Source organism: Mastomys coucha, unplaced genomic scaffold (assembly GCF_008632895.1).
Source record: "Mastomys coucha isolate ucsf_1 unplaced genomic scaffold, UCSF_Mcou_1 pScaffold5, whole genome shotgun sequence".
Lineage (NCBI taxonomy): Eukaryota > Metazoa > Chordata > Mammalia > Rodentia > Muridae > Mastomys > Mastomys coucha.
The window spans coordinates 3548043-3574225 of NW_022196911.1; the positions used below are offsets into that span (position 1 = coordinate 3548043).

The following is a 26183-nucleotide window of genomic DNA, read 5'->3' on the forward strand; positions in this document are numbered from 1 at the left end:
TGGGAAAACTATAAATGTAGTGTGTGCCCCTTTCAATAAAGTAGCTTCCCAAAGTATTAAGATTATTCTATAAACTTCATCCTATAGTACTGAAAGCTAACATAGATAATTTCTTCTATCATCTCTGTTATGCTCAGAGAATATGCTCCCAAAGTATCCATGTGTTAAAGGCATGTCACCAAGGTGGTATACTATTGGGAGGAGATAGAACTTTTAGTAGGTGGAGTTTTATGGGACATAGTTAAGTAATTGTCTATATACCCTTTCAATGATTAGGATCTCTCTCTCTCTCTCTCTCTCTCTCTCTCTCTCTCTCTCTCTCTCTCTCTCTCTCTCCCTGCTAGTGAGTATATTAGCTTCTTTTCCTATTTCTATGTTAAGATACCCCAACAAAAGCAGTTTGAGCTGAGTGGTGGTGCATGCCTTTAATACCAGCACCCGAGAGGCAGAGGCAGACTGGTCTTTAGGTTTGAGGTCAACCTGGTCTACAGAATAAGCTCCAGGATAGCCAAGGCTACACAGAGAAACCCTGCCTCAAACAAACACACACACAAACTGACCAACAAACAAGCAAGCCTCTTTGGAAAGAAAGGGTTTCTTTTGCTTACAGACATGGGCACAGACCATCACAGTGAGAAATCTGAACAACAGAAGCATGCTGAAGTTGGTTACGTTACACCTGCCATCATGAAAGAAAAAATGGTGATTGCTGGCGCTCGGCTCAGGTTTTCCTTGTATGCAGTCCAGGACCTGAACCAGAGAATGGGGACACATATGTTCAGGGTGGGTGTTCTCATCTCAATTAGCATAATCAAGATAATCCTAATAAACATGCCCATATATCTTTAAAATATGAAAGAGTTCATGAAATAAAAATAAAAATGCATCCCTATTTTTGTGTGTGATAGAATGTTGACCAGAGAAAATTGAGCAAGAAATTAAAGGCCAGCAGTTCTTAGCCCTAGGGAAAGCCACGCAACCTCACTGGAAACAAAACTAATTAAAATTTCACCAAAGTATCACTTCCTACTTAATGGGTAAACTCTCTGAAAGGCTGAAATCATCCTGTCAAATTAAGAAATGCCCCCATTCAGATACCTCTCTTCTGGAGTAGCAAAATATTCAGTCCCCAAGGAGCACAATTTGATATCGATCAAATTACATATACATACACACATATTATATACATATATGAAATTTAATCCAGAGGCATCTCTAGGAATATGTGTGAAAGACACACTGGCTAACACACAGAGCTGCACATTACACTATTGTCTATAGTAACAAAAGCCCGAGAACAGTTCAAACTCAATGAAAAAATAGAACACATCAACACAGAGGTTGCATCTACTGGAGAGAATCAGAGGTGCCTCCACAAATCATCATATAAGTTCACAACAAGTACCAAAGTAAAAGAGTATACAAACACACACACACACAAACACACACAGAGGGGGGAGGGAGAGAGAGAAGCAAAAAAAAGAAGATGGAAAGAATGAACTGTGTAAAAATTAATAGTGAAAACGACATTATGAACATTTGTTTGGGTCTTTTAAAATATAGAGAACAAAAACAAATTTTAAAAAGCAATTACATTCAACTAAAAGTCCAAGAAGCACAGGTGATAGGTAGAGAGGTGCCAACAGCCTTTTAGATCGCACTTTACTTGATTCTGACAATTACTTAAACTGCTGGGCTAATGTAGTTGTACAACTTTTAGAACTGCACTTGAAGAATTTCCACTGAAAATGTTTTTAAATCCAAGCATTTTAGTCTAATAGTATATAGCACTGAATTTTTTCCTGAAGCTGGCCATACATAACAGAAACTTCAGAATGTGTGAAGTCGCAATGCGTGGGGACCGTTTTCACCCTACCAGGTGTTTCAGCACTCAGCAGAAAGACTGGGTCTGGTGGAGACTGAGACTGCAAATCAGGTTACGAGCCAAACGAGCCAAAAATCTATCTGTTTAGAAGCACAAAAGGCTGGCTGTTAATATCATGTCCAGAAATAAAAATATTCCCTCAATGCCCATGATCTCATTAACACAATCAAGGACGAATATCCCGTATACAAATGTCACTTAATTTGCTTTCCTACTCAGCTGTCAATCTAGTTTTGACACAGCACTGACTCGCTTCCCTTGCTAGCGTTTCACACTTTTTTCTATCTTAGTTAGAGTGACCGTGGTTGGGAAGGAACACCATGACCATGGCAGCACTTAATAACAAGTGGAGCTGGCTTACAGCCTCAGAGTTTTAGTCTATTATTGTCATGCTGAGAAGCATGGCAGCACACAGGCAGACACGGTACTGGAGAAGGAGCTAAGAGTTATTGTACATCTGGATCATCAGGCAGCAGGAAGAAAGAAGGACACTGAGCCTGGCTTGAGCATTTGAAACCTCAAAGCCCACCCCCAAGTGACACACTTCCTCCAAGAAGGCCACACCTCCTCCAACAAGGACACAGCTCTTAATAGTTCCACTACCTGTGAGCGTAAGGAGTCCTTTTAGATGCTATTATACATAATGCTCTATCTATCTATCTATCTATCTATCTATCTATCTATCTTACTATCTATCTATCTTACTATCTCTCTATTTGTCTTCCATTTTCCCTACAAGAGAAGCCACAATAAAACAGGGCATTTTTTTTTGTTTACTATTTTCATCAAGTACCTGATACTAATATCTAGGATGGGGTTAATGCCAAATAAGGTCTTTTAATTAAATGAAAATATGAAGTTTATGTTTCATATAGCCAAAACTTTCCCCAGAAAAGTAGTGTGTTCATAGTACATTGAGCCAAGTTTATAACTCAGGTGCTCAGGACAAATAGCATCTGGTAAAGACTTTTGATGGTGCTGAGTCTAGGGAATGCCTAGATGGTGGTTGGCAGTGGCTTAAATAGCGCTCTATGAAGTCCTTTGTTCTATCCCTTTATAGCACCTAGTTACTCATCTGTGTAGACAAGTAGTCCAGTCACATTGCTCACATAAAGTGCACATGCAGCGTCTGGTACACAGTTAGTCCCAAGAAAATGTGCCATTCCTATTTTGACAGAAAAAAAATCAAGAAAAGAAGTCTGAAGGAGCCATGGGAATGCCCCGCACCTGTCTAGTCACACTCAAACTCTGCAGCAGTCCACACAGGTGACTTGTTGAATTAGTCTGAACATCAGATTATCTATAATTCAACTGTTATATTAGAAAAATAGTAATGAAAAATGCATCCTATGTAAAGCCTACTAAATCAGATCATTTAAATGAAGAGGGTCTGTCACTTTCTAATTGATGCATCTCATCTTCTACCCCCCTCATGCACAGTGAAAGGCACCAAGTCACCTAGTATATACCATAAGGAACACGCTGCTGACGGTCCACCAGACCAAAGAGCCATTGTTTCTTCTGATTTTTGTTTGAAATTCTATGCTGATACACAAATATAAATGTAGTGAGCCCCCCCCCCAACCCCAGAAAGAAAAGATCCCCTGTTCAAAGTCTCCTTTTACACTGTCCCCTCATCCTTCCTTCTGTATCTTTTCTAGGTAAAGATATGAACTCCAAACTTGAATGTACTTCTCTGGTACATATTAAAATACACTAAATACACTTGGACCAACCCAGCAGAGATCACTGGGCATTCTTCTTCATCAGGATATCATTTTCTCAACCAAACTTTAGGTTTAAGAATGAATGCCCAGCTGATTAAACTGCTGTGTGTTTAGATGCAGGATATATTTTTCTTCCTATTTGTGTATTTCTGGAAAGACAAGGCCTATTCTACACATACACGTTCGGGCTGCACACTCACCCCACCATCCATTAGTCTTCTTTCTCTCAACACATTTCTCTCTTACAACATTTCTTCACTCACCCTACAGCTCACCCTGACTGCCTCACTATCTTCTACACTGTGGTTTGTAGATTCTCTGCCATGCAGAGACCTCTGGGATTTTTCTGAGCTCAAATATCTATTTATGTGTTTAAAAGTGACTCTAAAGCCCTTTGGTGATCCATGCCTGTAATCATAGAATTAGAGAGGTTAGATGAAGAAAGATTCTATTGGGGTGTAAGCACAGCCTGAGCTATGTGGTAAATCTTTTCTAAAATATAGGAAGAAAGGAAGAAAGAAAGAGAAAGAGAGAGAGGAAGGGAGAGAGAGAGAGAGAGGAAGAGAAGAAGAAAGAATGAAATAGAGAAAGAGTGAGCATTAATCTGCCCCTTAAAACATTTAACTGCACATAAGGTGTTTTTTAATGTATTGTATATTATTGTTACAACAAATTAAATGTTTCTTTTTTATATAGGCTAAGTATTCTAATATATGACACCTAAATGAAAGTAGTTTATCAAGTTGATCACTTTGTACTATTATGTTTTTCTATAAATACTTACTACTTCAAAAGCTAATCTTTAAATTTCCTTTAAATTATATGCCAATTAGAAATATATTCATCCCTAAAGTTTAAAGCTGAATATCTTTATTTTAAACTTCAAGATAAAAATCATCTGAGCATGATACAGAAACCGGGCTTAAATGAGTTCCTTACCATTTCAGAAAACTAACTTTCTAATGTCACAGAAATGAAGATTTAGCCAACTGTAATTTAGTTATCATCATGCCAATAGTGGCAAGCAGGTACATCTCCATGTGAGAGCTGCCAAAATCTCTGTAGGGTATTTCCAGTCTTTCTGTACTCCATTTAGGAAATGTTTGATATATTGCATTCAAATCATACTTGATACTTCTGATACATCCCTCTCTGTAAAAATTTTCATCCAAGAAAAAGATCTCTTAACATATTTACAAAAAATTGTAAAGTTTGACCTTTGTTCTTAAGGTACTTAAAATGGAAAAAAAGAAAATACAAGGTGTCTAGAGACACAAGGGTTTCAGAACATTTTTGTTAAGCTCAAAAAAAATGTAAAAGATTTTAAAAAGCCACATGTTTTGTCTTTCCAAGAACTTAAATTGTGGATCTTAAAGTATAATCTAGGATGGCCTTGGTTAGACTCCTTTGACCAAAGTCTTAGGATATGCCTAGCAAGAGAACAATGTGTAATCACATGATTTTAAAGAAGTGAACACATAATATTAGCCAAATATATGTCAGTTTTTATCAATAAATTCATTTTAACAAAACAAACAAATGAACAAAAATACTTCACAGATAATCTACTCCCAGGATTTATAAAATATAGAGATTTAGGTGAGAGAGTTTCCGTTCATGTGGTATCTTCACTGAAGAAGAGATATTTTATAAAGCTAAGAATGATCCAGAGTGAAAAATAGCACTAAAATATATTTACTGCATTTATTGTTCCTAGAAGAATGGGTTCTAGACAGACAATAAGAGTAGTTTTATTGGAATAATTCTCTACTTGCAAACAGATACAGATGAAGCTAAATATATGACTCCCAATAAGGACCAGGAATCTCAGCCACTGAAAAACTGTTTATTAACTCTAGGATCATAAAGTTTGTTTTATTTTTGTATCACAAACAATTTTAAAAAGTGATAAAAGAATTCTCTGGTACTTTAATCCTATCAAAAGTTCTAAGAAGGAGTTTAAATCATATTTCAAGTAGAATCTCTTAATATTAACAAAACATATTAACAGTCAGGGAATTTCTAATTTTACTATAAAGGGGAAGATGGCACAAGAGCATTAAACTCTGAGATTCTCCTCCTCTTGTGCCCACAAGGCATGAGATTGCCCATTGAGATTGTATGCCTTCCTGTGGCAGTAGCAGAAATGGCTGGAGATTTGCTATGTTCCGTCCATGCCCGCCCTCACTGTCAACAGAACTGGCACACCACAGTCAACTCCAGACTTAAATATTTACTATGTGACAGCAAAGAAAATGAGCAAAACACAGCAAAGAGGGACCACAGCAAATGTTAGCTATCCACTGTGTGGTAGTTCCTTGGAGTTCATGTATGAGCATAACTCGTTGTTCAGCACTTGTCCTGGTTGGGCTGTTTTGTCAACTTGACATAGTCAGAGTCATTTGGGAGGAGAAATTCTCAACTGAAAAATGCCTCCATTAAATTGACCTGTAGACAAATCTGTGAGGCATTATCTTGGCTGAAGATTGATGTGGAAGGGGTTCAGCCCTCAGTGGGTAGCGCCATCCCTTAGCAGGTAGTCCTGTGTTATATAAAGCCAGCAGGCTGGAGCAAACCATGAGGAGCAAGGCAGTAAGCACCATTCCTCTTCCATCTCCATTTCAGTTCCTGCCTCTAGGTTCCTGAGTTGAGTTCCTGCCCTGGCTTCCTTCTGTGATGGAGTGCATAACCTGACTCTTGTGAGATGAAATAACCCCCTCCCTGCCCCTGCAAGGTGCTCATAGTCATGGTGTTTAATCTCAGCAATAGAACGCTAACTAAGACAGAACCAAAAGAGTCAAGTGCAAACAGTGAAGACTAGAGGTGCAGCTCTGGGGATGGTCCTAAAGATGCCAGAATGTCAGCTCTGCCCTACAAGTCACAGAGAGCCAATGAGCAAGATCAGCAGTGACACAATCCCTGTGTCTCATCCGAGTAACAGTATCTAGGCTGAATGTGTGAAGAAGATAGACCAGTGCAGAACCCCCAACATTATTCCAAAGGAGTCATAAAAGGTTGAAGTAGAAAAGTGATGCCAGCAAGAGTACACTTATAAGATCTTAGTGATTAAATACTGGGGTGGAAGTGGAATGGGAATGACCTATGGTATTACTTAGTAAATATTTACAGCATGCTTAAGGATGGTGGCAATGTTTGTAAGTGATCTATTAATCCAAACCTACTTAATACTTATGTAAAAGTTCTATGGGGTAGACATTATTAGGAGGTAAATCTTATGAATGTTTAAAACAACAGATTATCAGCAATGTATTTAAATTGTTCACAGATATGCTCCTTATCCTTGGTTAAAACATAATTTTACCATGAACAGAAACTCAGATGTTACGCCATTAGCTACTGCAAGGTGCCAAGGATGGAATAAAGATACAGAGGTATGGTGCCAGTAAGAGAACTGGGCTGGGCTAGGAAGATGGGAATAGTTGACACATTTGGACCTCTAGTGAACACATTCACCAAACTGATGCACATATGAATCTGACTCCCTAGAGTAGCAGTTCACAACCTGTGCATCTCGACCCCTTTGAGGGTCTCATATCAGATATTACATTACAGCAAAACTACACATAAAATAGCAATGAAAATCATTTTGGGGCTGGGGATCACCACAAGATAAGGGAATGTATTAAAGGGTCACAGCATTAGGAAGGTTGAGAACCACTGCTCTAGAGTGGGAGTCAGAGCTGGAGATCTAAATTGGGCTCATTACCACATACACAAAAATATAGATGAGCATGATTTGAGATCACTATGAAGGGCATATTGAGAAGATGAGTGGGAAGGACGCTAAAAATCCTTCAGATGAGATACATACAAAGGAAAAAGATAACCTTGGGATAAACAAAACAGAATTGGAAAATTGGAAGTATAATAAATGAAGAGAGGGAGAAGGAGACAGAGAAAGAACGGAGAGAAAGATTGAAATGCCAATAACTTCAGCCCTATTAAAGTCCTTAATAGCCTCTGAAATAAAAGGTCTTGATATTAAAGAATGGTAGAATATGTAGAGCTGTGAGAAAACAGAGAGAGAGTGGGCAGATCTTGGCTTAGAAACAGAAACCTAAATAAATAGCCAGCTTTCAAAAGCAAGGCAGCAGCCTCACTGGACCCAAGGCAACCTTACAAGTTCTTCTGCGCATTGGTGCTTGCATGATGGTCTGAAAGCAAGTTACATGCTAGAAGAAATGCTGTTCCTGTTGTTTTTCTTGTTATTTGTGGAATATGAAAGTTCACGGAGAGGAAGGAGGGAGGAAGAACAGACAGAATGGGAGGCCTGAGAAAAAGAGGCATAAGAATGCAGGTTAATAAGATTTCAGCAGAAGTGGGAAAAAGTTATAGAAGGTTGTGGGGCACAGGAGCGAGTGGTCAGAGAGAAACCTGAGTGCCATCTGGGGGGAGCATCTATGCATCTAAGCCCAATGGATTGACAGGAGAAAACCAAAGCCAGAGCCTAAATCAGTAAGCACGAAGGTGTGTTCTATGAATCCCTGAGGTCTCTAAGAGCCAAGAAATACACAAGGTGATTTTTTTATTTTAACAATTCCATAGAATTATGTGGCTTTTTCGGGAGTAAATTGGAGATAATATGGAAAGTATGGTTGATAAGACAGCCAGCACTGTGAACACACTCTGCCCAGCTATTTACCAGTGTATGCCTCATAGAATCACATTTACAGCCAACAAAAAGAAGCCCCGCCCTGCCCCACCCTGCCCCCAACCCAGCTTTATGCCAGTCACTCCACAGATATATCTCTGCACTTTGGCAAGTTTATGAGCCTCTATATCAACCACATCCCACTGCACAGAGATAAGGTCTGAGAGATGCCCTGGATAGAGGTACATATTTAGAAGGCAGTTTGATACTGTGTCTCTTTAAAAAAATAATAACAGTAGCTTCGTCTCTGGAGCCCAATGAGCTCCACAACTGAATTCATGGCCACATTTACAAGACCAGGAATCAACTTCTTCCTGCGGATAGGGCCTTAAATCTAATCAGAAAGTGGTTTTACCCCTATAACATTCATGCTATATATCTCGACAGACTGGTCATTATTATAGCTGGCAGGAGTCACAGCTGGGAGAAACTGATGATCACTTTTCTCTCCATAGCAACCTAAAGAGCACCTTCTGGGACTGTGAAAGCAGGCCAGCAGAAAGGAAGCTTCCAGGGTGGTATTGGCTTGATTTTTCAAAGTCCTGTGACCAAAATGTGTGGTATCTTCAGCAAATGGAGTCTTGTCATCAAGTCTCAGTGGGTAATCAGGATTGATGTCAATGGCTTGCACTTTGGGGGGAGTCTCTTATCCCCCTGCACCAACAATTGAAAGAGAGTATCAATGTATGAATAAAAGTTAATTTTATAAACATGCCTCCATTGGAGGCTGAGAAAATGTCTCAGCTAGTAGAAGCAATTGTCATCCAACCATGAGGACCTGAGTTCAAATCCCTAGCACCCATATAAAAAGTTGGGAGTGGCCCTGCGTGTACTGTAATGCCGGCACTCAGAGATTAGATACAGGAGGGTTCCTGGGACTTCCTGGCCTCCAGCATGGCTCCAAGATCAGGGAAAGACTCTGTCTCAAGAGAATAAAGCAGAGCAATAGAAGAGGAGCCCCAGCATTCTCTTCTGGTCTTTGCATATTCACAGCTCCACATATACCATGTTTGCCTAAATTACACATATATACAGATGCATGTGATATACAAATATATGATATACAAACACACAAACATGCAAATATCCTGACCCTTGACATCCTGTATGAGAAATCAGGAAGCACACATAGGACATTTTGCCCATCACCAACCACAGAGGGTTGTCACTCACAAGTACCTGTGTGATGTGTCACAGCTGTACAGGAACCATGTATTTTCCCCCCATAGGACACTATTTTGATCTGAAGAATGACTGAAAGATAGATGTCTACAGCAACTCGAATCATATGTTTGGCTGGTATTTTCTTTAAAATGAAGAAGATGAATTTATCACCTCAAGTATAACTGTAATTATTGATTATGAGTGAAAAGATTCTGGTTTCCCAACAAAATTGGAAAATAAAAAAAAAAAATCTTGAGAGTATCACAATATTAGGAATTTCCCCAACACAGCTAGTGGTGGTATCAGCAAATGTGCATAGCTAGTAGTGGCACAGAGTCCTTTGGGCATTTGGAAAGTGACAAGATGCCATGAAAAGTTTCAAGTGACCATTTGGCAATATTACAAAGCCATGATTAAGTAGACTATTCACTCAAAATAGGAGACCATCTCATAGGTCTGTGAGTACCACAAGATTTAAGGATTATTTGTGTAGTTTCAAGTCCTATTGCCCAGCTTCCCTTTAAGACATGAAAATTGACTGAGTATAGTAGCAAAGGAAAATAGCCACAACCATTTATGAAGACCACTAAACTTTTCTCTTCCTTCCAACCACACATCTGAGTAATGCAAACGTTCTTCACTTTCCTTCCTATACTCTGTCCACCTGTGTTGTGCCTGACTGAGGCAGAACCTCACTGCCTACCTCCAACTCATAGAGGTGAAAGAATGGCCCAGCTGTATTGGCACTCTTCCTACTAAATATCTTTTTGGCTGATCCTGGGGGAAATTTTGTGATGACATTCCTTAAAATAAGCAAAATTATTGGTTTTTCTGTGTCATATTTGTGTTGTTGATTTTGCTAAATTACTAAAAAATTTCTTAGTTTTAACTTCTAATGTGATGAATTATAATTGAAAAAAAAAACCAACGTACTGTATTAGGTAGTTTTCTCATTACTGCAACCAAGTACCTGGTAAGATGCAAAGTTAAAAAGGAAGGATTTATTTGGGCTTGTAGTGTAAGGGAATACAGTTCTACATGGTGGAGAAGGCATGGTATCAGGAGTGGCCATGTTGCAACTGCAATGCAAAGCATTGAGTGGGAAAGAATTGGTGCTGGGCTATAAAACCTCAGGGATACCGTCCCAGTAACCGTTTCCTTTATCGAAGCCTCACCTTCTATAGGTTCTGCAACATCAGCAGCTGAGGACCAAAAGTTCTAACACAAGCTGTTTCTCATAACACCTACATAAACAGACGTTTTGTGAGTGATCAATAATTTTTAAGTGAGACTGATAAAGAGTAGCCACTGTTCAAGTATAAACTAATAGGAGACTATACTGGTCTCATGACAAACATCTATAGCCAGAAAATAAAAAATACAACCCACTTTTTAAAATAAACTCCAGACTTTAAGAATTTAGCTTTTTATTTTTTAAGCTCTAAACCAGAGAATCTTACTACATCTTACTGAAAGGTTATGCATCATTACAGTAGTCTAAAAATAATATTGTATCAAAATTTGATTGTCTTCTAATTAGCTATGCACAATCAAATGTTATTATTAGAATGTAGCTACAAAACACCTAACATGCTCTCCAGGTGAAGCAGTGCGTGGGCTTCTTTCTTTGAGCTGCTAACCACTGTAGTTAGTCCATGTATAGTATTTATGACTCTGGTTCTCATTAAAAGCGTTAATTGTGTATTTCTTTAACAGCCACTCTCAAAAACCAATCAAGACTAAACTGAAAATGATTGTACATTGGTGACAATTATATGAATACCTAAAGCCAATGGACACTGAAATCCAAGAAAGAGGAGTGACTTTTAGCTCGTTGCAGAATCTGTCCAATATGGTGACTAAATACATTTTTAAGCAAATCATTTCATAAAAATGTTTTATTATATAGGCTTGATAGCAAAATTAAACCTAGACCAGTAGGTAATAAACTATTCTTGATTAAAAAAAAAAAGGTTTAGCAAGAAATATCAGTGGAAAGGCAAACAAAATACTAAGGCTCTAGGAAATGAATTTCACATGGTTAGAACCTAGGCTATATAAAATATTTAGGATTTCAGTTTGCTGAGTCATATTTTTTAATAAGTCTGCTTCTCTTTGTGGGAAATTTCAGCTTCCATGAAGACCTTCAGATCTCCCTGGAAAGAAATGGTGAAAACTAAGAAGTAATTGAAGCTGAACTGTTTTCCTTGCAGTGTTTATTGAGTACTATGAAATTATTATTTCTGTGTAACTTTTTGATAAGTTTTCCAAGACTAACTTAATATTCATATTTATCAGATAAATTATATTTAACTGTATTTTCTCAATGTATATATTGAATGAATAGGACATGTAGAAAATAGGAAAATAGACAGATAGATAGATAGATAGATAGATAGATAGATAGATAGATAGATAGATGGATGGATGAAGACGTGAAATGATGTTCAGGAAATGTTTCATTTGGGGTAGTTGAAGGATGATAATTACTCTCAGTAAGGCACACAAAATAGCAATAGAAGGGAAATATCGATCTCAGGTGAGAACATATAGTTGGATAAAATTCAGGTTTGTACTCTGAGAAGACTGTGAGTCAGTGAGGTAAAGTAACATATTCAGACGCACACTTGGAGAGATTACAGGGCTATATCACAAAATGATCTGATAGCAAAGGCAGCAGGAAGTAGCACAAGTCAACCTGTCATTCACATAAGGGGGTAACAATGGTTCTGTGTGTCCTGGGGAGACTGATGAATGCTGAGCACACAGATTTCAGCTCAACCGTATGAACTGGCAGAGTTATTCCTAGGAGGATATATTTAAAGGTATTTGAGCAGCCTCTAGGAAACCTTATCTACATTATTGCTGAAATTACACCTTTTAATGCAAAAGGGTAAAGATAATACTGAATGTTGGCCAAAAGTCTACAATAGTTTAGCTATGAGTTATCTTTTCTTCAGAATGAGTGCCTAAAAGTAATTATGTGTTCCTTTAAAGCTTGCTCTCCCACAGTCTGTGAGAATTCAGTTAAGCTTTCCACAGCCAAAGGCGGCGGCGTGGGGCAGGGGCGGCACTTATTTCCAGGATTTATAGTTAAACTATGGGTGTGCGCATGCGTATGCATGCACAGTGTTGAGAAGAAAGCACACCACGGCTTAGACATGAGATCTAACCTTTTTAAACGTATTCTTACCCCTCAAGGGTCTGGCTTAAGGCTATTTCACACTCAAAGGAGCTGTGGAGTTCCTTTTGGACTCTCTACAGTAGGAAGAATAAAATTTCTGCCTGATTCAGAAGCTTGGGAGCATGGAGGAAGTGCAAAAGCTAAGGATGAATCTTTCTAAGCAGGTCCACAAGAGTGGAGCTGGCAGGGGTAGTGGGATCTTTAGTGGATTTTACAGGTTATCACCCCTCCCCTCCGCATCTCTAATGTGTTCTTGTGCTTCTTCTTCACTAGGAAAAAGATCAGATGCAAATAAACCTTCTAACCTAAGGGAAATTGAAGGAGTGGGGGGCACTTGAAACAGGCTTCTTTCACATTTTTTTTCTTTTTTTCAGAAGAGACCATTGTTGCTTTGAACAGGCTTGTGGGGTTGAATTTTTGAGGAACTGAAGTTTTATTTTTGCTTCAGATACGGGGATAGGAGTAAAGGATAACATTAGTGGGTCTCCAGCCCTAATTAATTGCATATGGACAGTTGAGTCGGAAGAGTGTTGAGGCATGTATAAGGGTCATCGAGATTAATGACTTTCCTGGCTGGTGCGAACACCCTACCTAATGCATGGTTGTTACAAAAAAACTTAGCGTCTCTTCCCACCCTTCTCTGCAACGTCCCTGCTTCTGCTCCCACGTCCCCACTTTACACTCGTTTACACGGAAGTGCATGGAGACAGAGGAGGCTGACTCTGAGTTGCTTTGCGCACAATCCACTCATTCTCTCTCCTCCCTCCTCTCTAGCCTCTGGATCCCTTACAGCCCGCGCTTCCTCCCTTCCACCCAGAGAGTGGCGCTTTGGGATGCTAGGGATGCACCTCCGTGTACTTCTAAGGTGGGAGGGGGCTACAAGCAGAGGAGAATATCAGACGCTCAGACATTCCCTTCTGCCTGCCGCTCTTCTCTGATTCCACTAGGGTTGGTCCGTGTAAGAAACTGACGGAGCTTAAGGCAGCTGTGAGAGGAAGAGGCTGGGGCGCGTGGAACCCTAAAAGTCTGGGTGCTCTCAGCTACAGCCTACTGAGTCCGCGGCAGGCCTTCAGCACCATGGACAGCAGCACCGGCCCAGGGAACACCAGCGACTGCTCTGACCCCTTAGCTCAGGCAAGTTGTTCCCCAGCACCTGGCTCCTGGCTCAACTTGTCCCATGTAGATGGCAACCAGTCCGACCCATGCGGCCTGAACCGCACCGGGCTTGGCGGGAGCGACAGCCTGTGCCCTCAGACCGGCAGCCCTTCCATGGTCACAGCCATCACCATCATGGCCCTCTACTCTATCGTGTGTGTAGTGGGCCTCTTCGGAAACTTCCTGGTCATGTACGTGATTGTAAGGTAAGGAATGTTCTGAATGCCTAGCTCCGCAGGAGGGAAGGAGAGAAGTAAACAGGGTACAAAGAGGGGGTGGTTTGAATAGAGCACTTGCTGTTTGTGTGTGAACTTACACTTTTCTGGGTTTTGTTGGTTTGTTGGTTGGTTTGACTTGGTTTTGTTTTTTTCTCCCTCCCTTAAAAAAGCAGTGTTCAAAATCCCAAAGACAAGAGGTTTCTTTTGCCAAAACTATTAAGTTATGGGGATGGGAGGCTCCATCTTAGATCCCCTTCTTATTCTAAGCCAAAGAGGGTCTTTGAAGCATGCCTTGCAATCAATCACTCCTCTGCATGAGCTGTAAGAATAGGGAGTTGTAAACAGTGAGGAGGGGAACCTAGTTTGCTTCCCCTAATTGAACAACAGAGGCTTCTCAGCATGTTAAAGAGATGAACTCACTAACTTTCTAAGACCTGCTGGTTTAGGCTGGACCACAGCCCCACCCCTTCTCATGTATTGTGGGAGGCTTTATCTTACCCTTCTTCCATCCTGAGGCTGCCCCAGATGGAGGGAGCTTTCCTGACCTCTCTCCAGGGTAGGGTAGCTTAGATGTAGCAAGTATGCTGTTGTTCAGCCCAGTTCGCACTTTCTTCCTGCAGTTCTGTTGAGGGAGTCCCAAGTGGGATCTGGAATTGCTGGGTAACTTAGGGCATAACTATTTTTTCAGTACTTGCAAACATGGGAAACAATTAAGGAAGTTAAAAGCAGCAACGTTCTGTGTTACTAGGAGTTGTTCGGGATGGTCTAGAGAGGAAAATATTTCTATCTAGTGAAATTACTTTCAAAGAGTTTGAGGTCTGCTTTTTGTTGTTTCGGGTGTTCCAGATGAGCTTGGCAAAGACTGAGAGTGATATTGGGTTGGTAGTGAGTTACAGCTTCAGATTCAGCCTGTTAGTATGGAGTACTTATCTATCCACTTTTGATAAAGTAGAAGCATATCCCAGCACTTTAAAATGGCTCCTGATTTGAGTCTTCTTCCCAGTGGGGTTATGAGGCATCATGAGCTTGGCACTTCCATGTTTAGTTACAATATTTGCTTCACCTATTCAGCACACATGTCACAGGCTTCAACAGAGTGCTCAGAGTCCCTGAAAGATCATTTCCCTCATTATGCTTTTGTTCCCAAGGTACTGCAAATTGCTTGTCTGATTTCTTTAATTAATGATTGTTTAAAGTAAAGCTGATTTCTCTGGTCTTTGGGTGAAGGATGTGTCTCTGAGAAAAGAGCACCATCTATTGAAAGGAAGGCTAACAGCAGAAGGAAAAATACAGAAAGGAAATCAATACAGAAATGTATGCTTTAAGACATTTATTCTCTGTAATTCAAAACAGAGATTCAAATGAGAGATTCAGTCTCATCCCACAGTTAAGGCAGTAATTAAAAGATGGCTTTTGGTAAGGAAAGTATGCTATTTATTGTTCCTGGGGGGGGAAACACAATCATAAAATGAGTGAACCGAAATGGGCTTGGGATTTTCTATGCTAGACAATTGAACCAATACAAAGAAAAAAATTTTTTAATTGAATAAAGATATTCACTAGTTCAACACCCCGGCTGTCACTGTGCTCACATAATTTTCCGTTCATTAGGATATACATTGATAATTTGAATTAATTCTTTTGCTAGGTCAAGAGAGAAAGCTTGGTTTACAGTAGTGATGCTAAATAACAAAACACCCCAAATTTATGCGTGTGTTCTTGGGCTTAAAAGGTGTGAAACAATTGCCAAAGTATCCAGGAGCATTTTCTCCTTATGATCTCAGCATCTTCCTCTCTCCTTTTTATTCCCCCTGGCTTCTATTTTTCTATAACGAGAGCCAGTAGCAGAGGAAGCAGCTGGAGCAGACATGGCTTGGTCTTTTCCCAGTTCTGAGTTGGTTCCTGGCTGGGTGGGTTCATTTTAAAAGCATTGCATCTCACTTGTTCACTTAGAGACACATGGTGACACTGTCTCTCACTGAGAACATGGTATTGTACTTTTCTCTCTGTACTGAAAGTTCTGACAAAGGCAGTTAGTTCTATTTGAAAGGTCAACCCAAACACCCACCTGTGACAGACAAAGTGCTTAATTCCATGGGCAGATAACCTTCTGGGAAAAAGAATGTGAAACAGAAAAAGAGGCAGTTCGATGACACATGAAGTGCTGGTCAAGTATCTGTGGGTTGAAGATGCTGTGCCTAGGTAGCTGAGTCCATTTGACTGACTGTCTGTAATTTGTATTGTCCCAGATCATCTCAGGAACTGTGTCACTGTTTTACAAAAGAAAAGTATGAGCCCACGAAGTAATAAAAGGAGCTCACTTACACCTACTGCTTAAAACAACAAAAATGATTAAGTAGTCCATGAGCTACAGCTGCCGGCTAGATGAAGGTAGTATCCTCCAGAATAGCTTAGCATCCTGAGTGAATCACAGATGTCTATAATAACAACAGCAACAAAAATAACTGTAGTGCCAATGTGATTAATGTGTCTCTGTTTTCTCAGGACTGTCTTCATTATCCCTTCCACAGCACCATAAATGAGCCAACCTTAAGTAGGATTCTTATAAAGTTCTGTTCTTAGGAATGTAAGACAAGAAAAAAAATTCTGTCCTGGCTCAAAGACATGGAATCCAAACATGGCTCCATAGAAATGTCATAGGTAACCATCACCTAAGAAGACCTTTGCTCTTAAAAGTGGGGAAGAAATGCTTTGTTCATGGGTATCATCTGCTTCAAAGAGGAGCCAGTAGTGTGGATTGATACCAGCAATTCACAGTTCAAATAAACACAGAGATATGCATGTATGTGCATAAGTATACATTCAACTTCACAGCTTTGAACTGAGACCAGATTACTTCTGTCACCATGGGAATAAATGAGTAAAAACAAATGAATACAGGGGTTCTCATCATTTATCATGACATACTCTGCAAAGTCTCCATGACTACCACTGTACTGCTGTGAGCCTCTGGTTGAAATACAGTCATCAACTAATCGATACATAAACCTGTTCCATGTGTGTTTCTATTTATGGATGTCCTATTTAGTACACATTAAAGACCAATTGCCACTGAACTTACAGCCTACCATGCACATCTAAAGTCATGTTTACATAAACTCTAGCATACTTTTCATATAAGGTACTTAACAGCCTCCTTGTGCTTTGGATACTAGAGAGCATTTTGTTACTATACACGAGGGCATTTTAAGCAGCAAAGTTGCTGTGGTTGGTGAAGTCTAAGGAGGTCTCAGAGACCAATATGACACCTCCATCTAGTGTTTTCTACTTCTTACATGATCAGAGGACTATTTCACAGATGGGAGGAAAGAGGCAGAGAAGTAGGAGGAGATTCTCTTGCAGAGCAAAAGTAGTCCCCGAGAGAAAGTAAAGGCTTCTCAGGAGAATGTAGAACACTAGATATTTTGGACAGCTCTGTCATTTAGGCAAGCACTTATAGAGGAGAGAATTATTCATGAATTAAGGTGAAGAATTACAGAGAAGGGGGTGGGATGTTCCTGAAATGGGGTTTATTACACTTTTCTATCCTTATATGGAGTTTGGGGGATGTAGCATAACATCGGAGGTATAATGGGAACAGCCAGTTCTGGAAAGCTAACAATAAGGTGACACACTGAAGCACAGCACAGTTCCTGGGTGACTTGGTCAGTTGTGATGTTTCCAGCCAGTTTGGGTAGTCTTGGCTTTTACTGTTTGAGCAATCCCATCATGCTCAGCCGTATCACAGTTCTGTGGTTGCTCTGCCTCCAGCCCCTATGCTGCGTGCCTCCCTTTTCCCTCTACCTAGCTAGCCTACTTCAGACTCCTAAAGAAAACCTACAAAGAATCGTGATAGGCAAACCCTAGCTTTCAGAAGGGATGCTGGTTCACAGTATGAGAGGCCAAAAGCAGAACACCACCTTGTTCGGAGCCATCTGAGAATTTACAAACAGAGCTTTTCAAGTAATCCACAGCTCTCTACGAACCCACACAAGCTCTAGAGTGGATGCAAAGGCCCACAAGTACATTTTAGAGCCAAATAATTTCAGTGAAGTAGTCTCTACAGTTTTCTCCTAGAATAAGGATTGATGGAAAGAATATACAGCAATCTGCCAGGAAATAGTGTCAACTCTTGGTATCCAAAGAGGATTTGACCTCAGGACTCCTGTAAATATCAAGTCCAGGCACCCCAAGCCTTTATATTAAATGGTCCAATATTTCCCTCTAACTTTGATATCTTAAATCATCTACTGATTGAATATAATCCTGAATATAATAGAACTATTGTGCAAATCGATGGCATGCTGCACTCTTTAGGGAAGGACAAGAAGTCTGTGTACTGAGTGCTAGTGCTACAAAATCTCCCAAATACTTTTAAACTGCAATTGCTTAAGTCTACAGACACAGAATTCTCTGATACTCAGAACTTCCTCACATAAGACAATCAAGACATTCAGCTGTGCATGCAGCAGCAAGCTCACCACACAAATGGAGTGGTATGAAAGCAAGATTAACTCCCATAATTCCCTCATTGCTTTGGCATCAGATAGCTTGGTGCACTACAAACATTCAAAGAACAGATGTGGCTTATTTTATTTTGTATATTGGAGTAAGACTATCAAAATTAACTTGATTTCCATATATTTTTAAACATAGTGGGTTAAGTAAAATTAGAATTGTGTGATAGAAACATAGAATATCTGGGAGCAAAATTTAGGATTCTGTGTTCCATTACCTGAGGTCTTACCCTTTATTACCAATGAAGTTCTAAAATAGAAGGGAAATTACCTAATAAATAGTAACTAGCCTATAGCTACATCATCACAATGACTTCATAGCTACATTTAGCAAATTTTAGAAGCCACTTAAGCAACAAAATTTTTGTTCTAATTTTTAATAGTGTATTTATCCAGGCTCTGCCTCCAACTTAATGGCTCTAGGCCTATAAGTGCTCCTGCTCTCTTCAACAGTGATGGTGATAGGCATGTACATTCAGCTACATATTCAATCTGGAACATTAAAATCTATGTTTATACCCTAAGTGTTTTCATTAGACACAGGAAAATTCGAGTTTAAACTACTCCAAGGTACTCCAAGGTCCTCCTTTTGGAGGACCCAATTGCACACAGCCCTCCAGCCCATGGAGTAAACAGTAAAGACCCACCTTGTACAGCATTTTTTATAAAAGGAGAGAAAGTAAATGCTTAGTTTCTACAACCAGATAACCCCTGTTCTAAAGACTCAACTCTATCATAGCTTAGAAGAGGTCATAGACATTATATGGAAATAAATGGGAACAATTCTGTCCCAATAAAACTTTATATAGACACTAAAGTTTGAACTTCCATATTGGGTTCCGATGCTTTGAAATAATTTTCTTTTGATGTCTGTCAACCACTTAAAAAAAATCACAAAATCATTCTTTGCTAACAAATCAGAGAAAGAAGTGGTCGGCTAGATTTGGCCCACAAGATCTGAGTGGTCAAAGGCTGGAAAGGCGGTATGAAAATTTCTATTTATATAGTGATAATTTCTATTTATAATGTTCATAATAGTTATAGATGCAGAGATTTGTTGAACATAACATTTTTTCAAGCTCAGAAGGTAACAATAAATATAAGTACCACAGTTACCACAGATGGGTCTGACAGGCAGCATGGCCTTTCCTGAACTGATGCTAATATTGGATTCTAGTAGGAGCCACATGGGATTGCCTCTGTATCTCCCCAGGCTTCCATCTCTCCATTGGGCCAAATGATTACCAGCGTTCCTGACCACCCTTAGCCAGTGATTAAGGGTGAGTGCTAAGAAAAGAGTATTTCTAAAGGCTTCCCTCTCTTAAATGCTCTTCATGCTCATCTTGATTCCAGGTTATTTTTTAGGCTTCTGCACAGCATTTTCACCCTCAACCATGCACAGGCTTTTGGGAATGACTGAAAATGTGATCTAGGGATTCGTATTAACTTCTTAGCACTTATCAAATCTGGCCTCAAAGCCATCTGGGCCTGAATACCAGCCATGCTGAACCCACCATGTACAGCCAGACAATGATGTCACTCAGGGTTCTTACAAGTGATTTATTATATATATATTGTTCATATATAAAATGAGTCTCATTATAACCCTTTCCACTCTGAATGCCAATCATATTTCCCTACCCTCCTCTGTTTCTTTCTCATTCCCACTGATTACCTTCTTCCTAACTAGTACCACTTTCATTCTTTATTTTATAGTGACCCATTTGATTTCTTTTGTGTTGCTTACACAAGCATTGGCAATATGTAAGCGGCTACCACACTAGAGAAGATATCTTTCCTTCCATCACCAACCAATAATTGGTTTTAGATCTTCAGGGATGGGCACGGTCCCATGAGCCTATTGACATCTTTAGGATATTTAAAACACAAAGGCTGATCCATTTTTGTTTTTGTTTTTGTTTGTTTTTTTTTCTCTCTGACCTATAAAACACGGTTGTATTTTGAACATCTATTTGCAATAGTTCTCAAAAGTTGTTTTGAACACTGTCTCCTCCTTTAGTTCAGTCTGTCCAGCTGGCTAATGGGAGCCCTAGGTATTTGGAGGCTATGGATGATTCTTGACTTCTGTCCAGGATTTTTTTTTCAGTGACATTGTGTTCATTGTTTGAGATTCCCTTCCTACTTAATTCTGTACCTTGACAGTTCCACCCATCCACATATAAATAACATGACTGATCCTTCAATCATTTGTGTCCAGCAAACACCTCCTTGTGGGTACAACAGTACTTTAGCTTACCTAGATAACCACCAAGCTGAAATCTGCCCAGAGAGTTAAGTGTTAATAGACGCGTAACTGGGTAACAAGGAGTCCACTAGAAACAAATTCTCTTTCTCAAATGTTCTTAGGTGAGAATTGGATATAAGTTCTAACAAGGAATCCAGTCTACATAAAAAGGATAATATATTTTTATTTTCCTTCTAACTAACCATGGAGTGTCATACCCATTGGACAAAACCTTATAATGCTATTAAGCATGTAGGAGAAGCCTTCGAGGTCTTCTATGAACATGGTTCTCACTCTTGGTTTCAAATTAGCGTTACCTAAGAACTTCTTTTTGAAAAGGAGTTGAAAGAGGAGGAAAAGGAGGAAAGAGAGAGGGGGTAGATGGAGAGAAAGAGGAGAGTCCATTGTCCAGAGAGAGATAATTAATCCACAATCTCTATGAACTGGCTCTGGGAATGGACACTTAGAAAGCTCTCTCTTGCTTCTAATGTGCACCAAAGCTCTTGCAGCTCCAGTCTGGTCCACCATACTTGCAAATGAGAAACTGAGGCCTATTTTACGGGGATCTAAAAGAGCTGAACTCTGGGAGGGGGTATAGACTGCACCTAGTAAATTGGCTTCCAGGAGAGCTGAAGCCCTTCATGTTTCAATGCTTTCCTTAAATGCAACCTTACAGTTCTCTTCAAACCAGACATGGCAGATAGAGAGCTAAGCCAGGAGCAAAGAGAGAGGTTTGAATCTCTGCCCACTGTAAAATATTCATGCCAATTACCCAAATTACTTGATTCTTATTAGTTAGTGCTTTGTAAAGAACACTAACTATGTTCAGTCTCACAGGGATTTCAGATCTAAGTTGGACACTATAGTAAAAAAAAAAAAAAAAAAAAAAAAAAAACCTTTGCTTGCTCTGAAGTGTTCTGCAAGAGAGAAAAGATTGCTCGGTTGCTTCCAAATTACTTCACACTTCAACCCACAGGACACAGGCCAGCAGCAGCAGCGGCGGTGACAGCGCAATGGCATGCACCCAGAGCCTTTATTTATCCTAGATCGTGATTTTTATCCATTCAAATAAATCAATCTGTAGATTATCATCTTAGCCTATAGAAACAAAGCAAAACATCACATGGGTACCACTGTGGTCAGTGCTCTTGTCCTTCCTATTTACTGTTTCTCAAGGCATTGGGCTATCCAAACCCACCTTGCCGAGGAGAAGAAATTCTACAGATAGGTAATGCATTTGTTTCCCTGCTTGATGAATCTTTTCATACTACTGCCTAATAAATTCAGAGGGTAGGGGAACTACAAACCAGAATTTTGAACAAAATATGTCATGAATTCAAAGCCAGCTTGGGCTCCATGACGACTTCCAAGCCAGATTGAGAAACTGTTTCCAAAAATATCAATCCGAGGTTAGATAATTTGATATTTATATACTTCACTTTTAAATTGGTGTGGTAATAAAAGGTGAATCCTGATAACATAAAATGAAACTTTTTAACCAAATGAGAGTTCATCTGACTCAGAAGAAAAGCACTTATATCCACAGCTTTGTCTGCACTTTAGCTTTGGAAACTAAGGGATTTAAAACTCCATCCTACTAAAGATCATCATACTGGCTCTGATGAGTCTGAACCTCTAGCCAGTCAAATAAGTCAATGTCGATTAACTGCCAAAATCAAGGCAGCAAACTCTACAAATAAAGCAAGTATTGGGTGTAGTGTGGGATAATACCCTTGAAGCATACTGTGCCTTCTCAGAACTGACTCTAGGAAGAACTGCAGAAAACAGAAGGGACAGTTTTCTTTGTTTTTCAACATTCTTCCACTGAAATGCTGGGTTCCGTGCCAGCGCGAGGTTGAACTTTCTGTGGAGGAAGATTAAATGTTAATTGAAAAATGTTGCCAGCAGTACAACCTGAACAGCACCTGATTGCGCTTGCCAAGAAGAATAAAGGAAATTATTACTGACATTATTTCATTCTTATTCATCCCCCACTGGCTTCTGGAAAGAAAAGCACATGGATTGAGTGAAATTAAACATGAGTTTGCTTCCGATGATGGTCTAAAGTTGCTAAAATTAGTGACTGTATTAAAAGCAGACAGTGCTAATAAAGAACTTTCTTTTATTTTTATTTTTTCTGATAAACAAGCAAAATCAATTGACCCTTTGTAATATAAATCCCATGTGAGGTTTGGGGCTCTTCTGTAGCACAGGCTTGCCCCAAATACTCCTTAGAGTTTGAGACTCTAAAGACCTCCTGGTCCTCCTGACTCCCTTTCCTACCCACTGCTATGACTCTTGTGTGAGGATACACAGGTAGAAGTTGTTTACCTGAGTTTGGGGGTTTAAATAGACTGTCCCCCATAGGCTCAGACATTTGAAGACTTTTTCCCTAGTGGATTGCATTCTTCAGGTAAATTTAAAAGGTGTGGTCTTTGTGAAGGAACTGTATCACTGAGCGCAGGCTTTAAAGTTCAAAACCTGCCTTGAGCCATCCTTCTACTCCTCTCTAGTACCAAGTTGCCTTGGTCATGGTGTTTTATCATAGCAACAGAAAAGCAACAGACATACAGAGTGATGTTAAAGAATATTAAACATAGTTGATGCTTGTTGAGTGCTAACTATGAACATAGTACTCTCTTTAATGAACCAGATTTTGGTTACGGTGGCCAAATCTGAAAGCAGCCTTCTTTTTCTCAAAAGTGCAATCTAAGGGAGAAGGTAAATAAAACCCTTTAACCAGCAATGCTCACTCAGCAATATAAAATTGCAAATAATAGCAAGTGTAGGAAAGGAAGAACAAGCCCTTGCTTTCAAACACCTTCAAAGTGTATTTGACCTAAAGACGTGTCTTCTAATATAGTGAAATCACTCTGACTCCAGTACAATGAGGAAACCAATGTGCTCCAGTGCACCTGTTACATTTTCCCCCATGGAGTTTTTGATGCTAAATTTATACACAAAATAAAAATAATTGATTGGCATTCTAGTTGAAAGAGACAGACATAGAGTTGAAGAACCAAAAGATTTCAGAATGACAATTGCTCAAAGAAACCCTTTGGAAACAGTGATTTTTTAGACCAATCATGGGTCGAAATACATATTATCTTTAGTACACATGAGCAACACCTGAAAATGTGTTAGGGCAATAAAAAGTAGTGCTTTAGTAAATATAAGGTCATCATAAATACAAGCCAGGAAAAGAAACATTAATAAAACAGAACACGTGATCCCCAAAGATCTGTCCTCCAAAACAGTGTCCCCCTCATTAAAACTCAATTCCATGGGACCCATCATCGTCGTTCGTCATTGTCGTCACCATCTCCATAATTAGCATTTTCTGAACATTACTACATCCTAGGTTCCCTACTAGCAATGCTAAATTACACCACTGTTCTAAACATCCCCAGCCTGTGTCAACTGATTCAGCAAAGTAGTAACATTTTCTAACCTTCACATATGATAAACTTATTTAAACCCAACTTATCTGGCTAAAAAAATGATAAAAACTAATATTTGAGCAAAAAAATCTCTATAACACTTAACGTTTTGGCCTTTAAACCTGCTCCTTTCCATTGCACTGAGGATGGATGCATGAGTCAGTTGTCGAGGGCTCATTTGGATGACTGTCTGGTATACTCTCTTCATTTCTATGTCTCCCCAGAACCTGTCAAAGACTATTGTGTTACTGGTAGACCCTGCCTCAATGGAGTCAGAATGAAGGAAAGAGGAGATCTAGCTCCTTACAAATTCTGTGTCTGCAGGTTTCTTTATGTCACACCGTGACATTCTCAGTGAACATTTTATCTCAGGCTAAATGGGTCTTGTTCTCTGGGTCTGCCATTCAGCTTGGGAAAATAGAATCCATCAATTATTTGTAGACTTGTACTGGCAAAAGCACAGTTATGATCTGAAGTTATGATGTCCCACACACTATTGCTACTAGCGGTTCATATCTGTGACCAGCTTAGCTAATACTCATGTCAATAAATTATGAGCCGGATACAGTTGCTGTACCGGGCTCACTTTTGTATATCTATTATTTAACCAAGAATCATGGCTTTTCCATAGTTCCATTTAAGTCTCTGTCTCTCTATCTATCTCTTTGTCTCTGTCTCTCTTTGTCTCTCTCACAGAGACACACACACAAACACACACACACAAACACACACACACACACACACACACACACACACACACACACAGAACTTTCCACTTTTATATTTAAAACCTAATGGGCCATGGGATATAAGACAGCTGAACCATTTTAGTACTCTAATTTACTATAATATTTTATTTGATTTTATAAAGTTTATTTTAAAATAAAAAGTTGTAAATAAATAAAAACATCACATACCAATATTAACCAGATGGTATATTGATCTAATTATTAGCCTAATAATACCCTAAAGTCTATACAACTAAATACCTTCTATACAGTTATTCCTGGCCTTAGAAATGGAAGAAGATGTATAACTCCACATTAAATTTTACATCTTACTATCAAATGTATCTTATATAATCATCTACCAAGCCCACACCCCAAAAAGAACTAGAACTGAGGTACCAATTAGCTTAACCTCCAGTTTCACTACTTGAGTCTGTTACCTGCACCCAGTCCTTCCTCATCGCAGTATATTTAGCCTTTCTTGTTCTTTTTTATTCATATTAAAGTGTATCCACTCCTTTGCATATATATATGCATATAATATATATATATATATATATATATATATATATATATATATATATATAATTGGCCAAATTATATTATGTTAATATTACAATCATTTTTAACCCTTTGCTTTTCTGTGTCCTGTTTCTGGTTTGTGAAAATAACTGTGCTAGTCTGAGGCTACAGCTCAGTGGTAGGAAGCTTAGTAGACAACTCTGAATCCCTGGGTTCAATTCCTGGCAGTATCGAGAAAAAGAAAGAAATGAAAAGAACAGATCAGAACAGTGTTTAGGGGCTGTTCCTCAGCAGCTAAGGACTAAAAGAAAAATTGGAATTCTCTAAAGTAAAGTAAATTGGGCTGGAGAGGTGACTCAGTGGTAAGGGTGCATGCTGCTCTGAGGACCCAAGTTGGTTCCCAGCACCCATGTTGGGCAGCTCACAACTACCTGTAATTCCAGCTCTAGAATATCTGATGTATTAGACCTCTGTGGGCCTCCCCTTATTCACATGCACCTGCCCACACATAAATACACATTCATACACATAATTAAAAGTAAGAAAACAAATATTTCATAAATATTTTAAAGGGAAAATTATTGTAAAAGGAGCTGCCGTGGTTTGGTTTGGAAAGATTCCACATTTATACATTCTCCCACTTCACTGTCCAAAGATACCCATGGAGAGGGTCTGTGGAAGCCTCGGTAACTAACAACCGGTTGAATCTGGAAACATCAAATCTGC

General features: G+C 39.3%; 1 protein-coding gene across 4 annotated transcripts in view; it reads left to right on the forward strand.

Annotated features, from left to right (window-relative positions):
* The first annotated feature begins 13307 nt into the window (after positions 1 to 13307).
* The window catches only part of Oprm1 (opioid receptor mu 1), a 61586-nt gene continuing 48710 nt past the window's right edge, over positions 13308 to 26183 (forward strand). For 3 of the 4 annotated variants that reach the window (XM_031352764.1, XM_031352763.1, XM_031352765.1), the window contains exon 1: positions 13308 to 13993. In XM_031352764.1, the coding sequence (XP_031208624.1) occupies positions 13710 to 13993 (284 nt within the window). In that variant the 5' untranslated portion in view covers positions 13308 to 13709. Of the gene's footprint in view, positions 13994 to 19699; positions 20268 to 26183 lie in introns of those variants that run through there. The other variant, XM_031352766.1, reaches the window with a different exon arrangement.